At 40.0% G+C, this 7633-nt stretch overlaps 1 protein-coding gene across 1 annotated transcript in view; it reads right to left on the bottom strand.

Moving 5' to 3' along the window:
- Window positions 1-2808: 2808 nt before the first annotated feature.
- Window positions 2809-7633, bottom strand: part of LOC148372804 (gamma-aminobutyric acid type B receptor subunit 1-like) — a 211921-nt gene continuing 207096 nt past the window's right edge. The window contains exons 23-24 of the mRNA XM_088327382.1: window positions 7414-7557; window positions 2809-6010 (exon numbers count right to left, since the gene is read on the bottom strand). Of these exons, the coding sequence (XP_088183508.1) occupies window positions 5735-6010; window positions 7414-7557 (420 nt within the window). The 3' untranslated portion in view covers window positions 2809-5734. The remainder of the gene's footprint in view (window positions 6011-7413; window positions 7558-7633) is intronic.

Here is a 7633-nt window from a genome sequence, read left to right as displayed (position 1 = left end):
GATCCACCAGTGACACAAATGTGTCCTTTCGTTGCTTTTTGAGAAGGAAGATATATATTTTTGCAGGCGGCTGAGTTGTCATGGTAACAACCATGGAGTAGGAATAAAGGAAATTCAGTCAATGCTGATACAGTTTCAATTACCGTAAATTCCGGACTATAAGCCGCTACCTTTTTCCCCAACGCTCAACCCTGCGGCTTATACAGTGATGCGGCCAATTTATGTAATTTTTCTAACGGCCGCCGGCGGCGCTCGAGTGTTGCTACCATTAACTGCCCTGTCAAAGCTATATTATTATTATTAAAGCTTTGAAAACTCTCTCGGTGTACCGTGTAACTCATGTATAATATGTATTTGCAACTGTATATTTTTGTAATGTATTTATTTGTATTTATTTTAGACACTTATTCTGATATGTTTTGCACGTGTGAACGAAAAATGAGGGGCGGAACAAACGCGGGGTGCCGAGTTTAAGTGGGGACGGCTAAAGGTGAGGGACAGACAAGGAAAGAAGAGTTGGTTGAAGAAAAAGGAGTTGCGTAAGTAAATGTGTTCATTCGATATATTTTTCCCACCCTTACCTTAGGAAATATACACTTTTTCCCTTGGATTACTTACAACGGGACATGGACTCTGCAGGTCTGCATCAAACCTTAAGTACCGGTATCATTTTCCATTCATTTTGCCGGCTGTGATTTTTGGACTGTGGACTTTAATGAAGGACATTTAGTTTCAATCTAAGAAGTCGGGTTTGGGTTAATTTTGTGTTTGTGTTACCTGTTTAAATGTGGGCGCATGCGGCTTATATACAGGTGCGGCTTATGTACAAAATCGGTTTACCTCTTGAAATGTGGTGGGTGCGGCTTATAATCAGGTGCGCTCTATAGTCCGGAATTTACGGTAGGTCTTCTGCTCCTAAGCCCAAAAAATAGAACTATAAACAAGTAAAGTGGCCCCTCTACACGCAAGCTATGAAGAATTCGAGATGTGAAATGTCTTTTGTAAAAAAAAGACGCGACCACCAGCATTAGCTCATCCCAGTTAGCATGTATGTTTTCCGCATACATACAGTAACTGATCCTGCGCTCTTGTATTGTGTTTTATTATTGCATTGCATCTTCCATGTTCGCAAAGGTACCCTCATTCGATCCAGGGCTGGGGTCTTAAATCTATTATTATGTTATTACAGAGCAGAAGTAAATGGAAGGAGACGATTGACGTGGATGGATGGTGTTATGAGTTTACTGCAGGAAAAAGGTCTAAATATAATGGAAGGTAGAGCTCTTGTTGGTGATAGGAATGAGTGGAGAGGTGTTGTGAAAGGATAGTGGGATGTTTTGACGTGTTCTAAGGGATGGGCAGGGCACCTATATGATGCGGCAGGGGTAAACCAGTGAAAGCTGTTGAACAGTAGAGTGTGTTGTGTCACCTGACCCGAGTGACATGGCCGCTTTCTTTTGTCCCGTTTCATCTGGAGGGACGAAAGCATGACCAACATGGGTGCCGAGGTGCTTAACTTTGGGCATTTGGGTTAGCCATGGTCCCAAAAAAATTGTGTGTGTTTTTTGCTACTTTTTCCCTTTTTTTTCATTTTCTTTATATTTGTATGTGTTTGTCTTGCTGTCGATGACCCCTCTCGAGGAATATGACCAGAGTAGATAGATAGATAGATAGAATCATTTTATGTATCTTATTATTGTTTAATTATGTTCAATACCTATTAGAACGTGTTTAAATAAAGATAAGTTTTATAGCTACTTAAGGTTAATATGAATGATTGTCGTAGGCCGGGAACATATTACCGTATTTTCTTTCATAGTTTGGCCGCGGGTGCGACTTATACTTCGGTGAGACTTATTTGTGAAACTATTAACACATTATATCATAGAGTTTTGAATTTTTGTTACCGGTATATCATTTCACATGTAATTTTCACACCAAACCACAAGAGGGTGCCCCAGGCAAGTGTTGTTATTTTCAACTTGACTGTGTCATGATTGCCATGGCGCCCAATTGGTTCCCGCCATGTGGCGCCAGGTTCTGTCATGGTTGCCACGGCGCCCAATTAGCCCCGCCCACGGACACCAGCTGAAACGCATTGACAGATTGCTCCCTGGGAGTACTTAAACGCTGTCCTTTGAGTCGTTTGTGGTCAGAGCGTCTGCATAACTCCTGTTAAACTCTGTTGTGATATGCCAAGCCTGTGAATCCCCGTTTTGCCTGTGTTTTTGTTGCTCTTGTTTTGTCAAGCCCTGTGAATCTCCGTTTTTGCCTGTGCTTTGCCCCGGTTTTGTTCTCGCCCTGAGCTGTTTGATTTTGACCACTTCCTCGTGGCGATCAATCTACTTCCCGGACCAACGATCCACGGATTGAGTGTGCGCTCATTCCTCTTCTCCCCAATAAACCGTGAGTAACGTTACGCGATTGGGTTCAGCTTCCTGTTTCCTGTTCTGGTTCGTGACACGTGAGGTGAAAGGAGTAAGCGGCCTATCATCTGACTCCCGAGTTGGGTTAGTTGTTTACCTTTAAAAAAATGACAGAGAAGATAAAGATTGAATTGGCTTTAGTGATTTGGAGTGAAGGTGATAGTTGCTTTATGCTAGGGTTATCTGAATAATCTGAATATTATTTTCATATTAAATTGCCTTCCAAGGTAACATCAATGTTTCGGTGTTAATTTCCCTCAAAAATGTGACTTATACTCCAGATGCGACTATTATGGTTTTTCCTTCTTAATTATGCATTTTTTAGCTGGTGCGACTTATACTCCGGAGCGACTAAGAGTCCGAAAAATACGGTAATCGGTTTTCAGTTATTTCTTAGAAGAAAAATGTGTCGAGATTTCAGAAAATATAGATATGAGATCAATTCGTATGTAGAGGGGCGACTGTACTTCAAACAATGAGCCAAAAAAATAAAAATGAAACATACAAGAAAAGACACACAAGCATCCAGGACACAGATACGCACCTTCCTCATATTTTCCTTTCCACATTCTAAAGCAGGAATTCAGGGCAACTCATTGGCGAACCACCCAGACTTCCTGTTTGGTCATAATATGTTAAGACTGTCACTACAAATTCTTCTTACACATGTTTCCAGCAAATGTGATTTAAGACATGTTATTTATCAATTGAAAGGAAGATGAGTATGATTATTATTTAGAATTAAGTTGGATGATTTTGAATGACCTGGAACGGATTAATTGGTTTTCAGTCAATTCTTATGAAGACAATTTGTTCGAGATATGACAAATTCTAGATACAAATTTATCTTGTCGAGAGTATGAACACATATTTTCACGCTCCTTCCTCATGTTCTCCTCTTTATGATCCACAGTAAGGATTCAGAGGCAACTCATTTGTGAACCACCAGACTTCCTCTTACGTCATATTTTGTGAATGTGATGAGAAATTCTTCTTACACACGTGGCCAACAAATATAATCCAAGACATAAAACATACTTAGGACCTGTTTCAAGAGTAACGTGTTACAAGTCAAGTCATGTTTATTTGTATAGCCCTTAACCACAAAGAGTCTCAAAGGAACACTTTCCTAGAAAGTACTTATTTTTATGGATATGGAGTGTCTCAATTGTTATTGAACAAGTTCTAAAGTACTATAACATTTTTCATATATTTTTCAACTCATTTGTCGTTATGGCATAATGCGTCATGCCGCTGCTTTGTAAAAGCTAACCGTGAATCACAACGTTGACTGTATGTAGCGAATGGTAGGTAGCATGTGGGGAGGGGGCGTGGCTTATACAGGAACAATGATATAAATGGGGAAAATGTGAGCAAAGAATTATGAATTTTGGTCTTTAGAATGTTATGTTTGTAGTCCCAGTCTGATGCTGATATTATAATTCAAGGTTTCTAAATTTCCTCATTCTGAGGTTTTGAGTTTTCCCTTGCCTTCATGTAGGTTTTAGATCAGGGAATGGTGTAATCATAGTCCGTTTTCTGTAGAGCCCTTTTAGACTTGATTCAGGGCTATACAAATAAACATGACTTGACTATGCCTGATTATGTCTTGGAAATTCTCTAGAAATCGAGAAGGAAATATTCGAGTGGTTTGAAGACAAAATGGATATGGAGTGTCTCAACTGTGAGTTAGCAAGAGACTTCACAAGCCAAAATAATATGAAGGTTTCACCGCTTCCACAGGTCGCATATTTTTTTTAAATTATTTTATTATTTGGAATATTTTTAGCCAGTTTTGAAAGGTCGGCTTCAATGTGAGTATATACGTAAAATGTAATTGGATAGTTTAAGAGTATTCGGCTACTTTCGGGTGTCAGTAATCTCGGAAGGGGGATCGGGGGACATAATTACCTTTTAAATTGAGTACTTAATTACGTTTTTCAATAACCCTGCCTAGGGACAAAGTCAACATACATACAAACACTTTCACTCAGATGGACACAAACTCATGTATCATACCTGTCAACCTGTACATTTTTGCCATACAAAGTACGTTTATTATGCATTTTGAGACGTGTACGACGTACGAGAAAATTTGTACGGAAAAACGCAAATTTGTCAATGATGGGTACCATCCGGTAAACAGCGACTATCACGAAACGACAAATCAATCAAGTAAAACGAGTTCGCCGCGGAAGCCTCTATCTCGGTATGTTTTTTTTTCGTTGCAAACGAAGCGAGCGGTTTGAAGTAGTGAAAGGAAGTCCGTCTCTTTTTAGAGAACCGGCTTTTTCGGCTCATTAAAGAGAGCCAGCTTTCAAACGGCTCACTTGCTTCGATGCATTTTATTACGAATTATTATGTTGTATAAAAAAGTTAAGAAAAAAAGGAAGTATAAAAGGAGAAAATGAAAAAAAGTTTGTGATTACCAGCTCAGTAGCCTAGATGGTAGTGTGCCCGCTTTGAGACTGGGAGGTCGCTGGTTCGCGCCTCGACCGAGACATACCTAATTGGTATAATGGCGGCGCCCTCTGGCTGCGGCTGCATCGACTCGCTACAACGGGTCAGATGTATCGACATTTCGTTCTGTGTACATTGTTACAAAGAATGACAATACAAAGGAAATTATTATTATTATTATTATTATTATTTAATCAGTATATTACCAACAATAATTTAATGCAGAAAATAAATTCATAATTTGAATAAGAAAATTCTACTTAATCATATTTGCATGTATTTTTCTTTCTACAGTGAACGTCCAAGCTACTTCATTTTTGAACTTTTTTTTATAATAAACCTCATTCATGTCGAGCAACTCTCACCACAAAATGTTCATTAACAATATATATGATATAACGAAACACATGTACAATATAACATATTAAACTACATAAATAAACACGTTTGAAAAAAAATATGGTGTAAGATTATTTTGTATTTTGTAAGGGAAAATACGACAGTTTGTAAGGGCATGGAGCCCTGGAGGTTGACAGGTATGAACACACATAAAAAAAACAGTTTAAAGAGAACAAATAATAAATATCTAACTCCTGAGAATCTTTTAAAATGTAAACTTAAAAAACACTGACTATAAACGTCACCTCAACCTTCGTTTGTGTGACTGTTATTCCTCAATTGTACTGGCTTAAACTTGCTCTTTCGTGCCCTCTAGCGGTCATACGTGCTCAGACATGGACTGAGCAATCTTAACATTTTGGGCCGGCTCTGCCAGGTGGTTCAATTCCCCCTTGTGCCCCCCCCTTATAACACGTCCAGGGGCGCTACTTCCCCCCTTGTGATAGCTTCTATTTGTAAAGCAGCGGGATTTGGCTGTTGTGACAGTGATTGCGGCTCATCTTGCTCTCGGCGGGGTACAAGTTGGAAGAGTTGGAGAAGGAGGGCGGGAGCGAGTGATTGTCGGCCATGGGGTACCCCGGCGGGGGAAGAAGGGACTTGGGGTCGCTGTGGGAGGGGTTCGGCATCGGCGTGTTGTGGTTCTGGCTGGCGGACGGGCGGCGCCGGCTGCGCAGGGCTTGCCTCTCGGCGAGCTGGTTCCGAAGTGCCGAGACGCGTTCCTCTTTCTGCGTCGCCATGGGAAGAAAACAAAACGTTAACTAGACAATTCCCGCGGCAATTGTAAGAGTTGTGATTGATCTGGAAGATGATCCCGGCACGTATATATAACCCCGGTTGTTAGCATTGTGAGTTAGCATAAAGTTTTTAACTCAGAGAGATGTTTCTGTCATTTTTTACGTCGTTCTGTGGGGGGACTTCGCGCGCCTCCCTCCCCCCGGTACTGGCAAGTTCATTTGAGATGGGCCTACAACCGTTAGCAACAAATATACGCCTTGTGGAGGTCTAAAAAAACACATTGATGGTAATAACATAGTAATAACACTGTTATTACACATTAAAAACTTTAAAATGTACATGTTCGAAAGGAATGAGACATTCTATTTGATCCGGCCCATCTGGAATGCATTGAGCCCATTCAATTTGCTGAATCGTTAGCATGTTAGCTTTAGAATAATTTTTCAGCATGAAGAAGTTAGCATTTTGCCGTTAGCATCACTTTTTAACATGTACCCGTTAGCATAACTCATCAACATGAGTCCATTAGCATAATTTGTAAATATAAAGTCGTTACAATATTGCCATTACCAACATTTTTTAGCATGAAGAAGTTAACATTTAGCTGTTAGCATCCCTTTTTAGCATGTACCCATTAGCATAACTCATCAACATGAGGCCATTAGCATAATTTGTAAACATCAATTTGTTAAAATGTAGCCATTACCAAAAATCTTTAGCATGAAGAAGTTAGCATTAGGCTGTTATCATCACTTTTTAGCATGTAGCCATTAGCATTACTCATCAACATGTACCCATTAGCATAATTTGTAAATAAGAAGTTGATAAAATAATAATAATAATTTCCTTTGTATTGTCATTCTTTGTAACAATGTACACAGAACGAAATGTCGATACACCTGACCCGTTGTAGCGAGTCGATGCAGCCGCAGCCAACAGAGGGCGCCGCCATTATACCAATTAGGTATGTCTCGGCCGAGGCGCGAACCAGCGACCTCCCAGTCTCAAAGCGGGCACACTACCATCTAGGCTACTGAGCTGGTACTGCCATTAACAAATTTTTTTACCATGAGGAAGTTAGCATTTAGCCGTTAGCATCCCTTTTTAGAATGTATCTGTTAGCATAACTCATTAACATGAGGCCATCAGCATAATTTGTAAATATGAAGTCGTTAAAATATAGCCATTACCAACATTTTTTACTATGAAGACGTTAGCATTGCAGACAGTGTTTACAGCTAGCTTGCGCTAATACTCTTTAAAATTAAAAAAAAAGTAGAAAAAAAACACGGAAAAAAGAAGAAAAAAATGGTGTTGCTTTCAAATAATTTCCAATTGTGGCACTTTTGTGGATTATGTTTATGTTGTAATTTAGTTGGCATGTTGCACAGACCTCCTGGATGATCTTCTGCAACTCTCGGTTTTCTCTCTCCAACTGGCGCGACTTCTCCTCGTCGTTGTTGTTGGTGGACGAGCCGGTTTTGAGCGTGTCTTGCTGCTCCGATTGCCATTCGCCGCGCGTGATCAGTCGACGCATCTGAAAGAATCGATAAGTACGTGTAAAAGGATAATTGAGAAAAGTAATACCCTGGGTTCAGGAAAACAATCGGACT

Source organism: Urocampus carinirostris, chromosome 2, assembly GCF_059441175.1.
Source record: "Urocampus carinirostris isolate Australia breed hairy pipefish chromosome 2, RoL_Ucar_1.0, whole genome shotgun sequence".
In the NCBI taxonomy this organism is placed as follows: Eukaryota; Metazoa; Chordata; class Actinopteri; order Syngnathiformes; family Syngnathidae; genus Urocampus; species Urocampus carinirostris.
The sequence above is the reverse complement of the archived record's forward strand: the minus strand, read 5'-3'. Positions and strand labels throughout refer to the sequence as shown.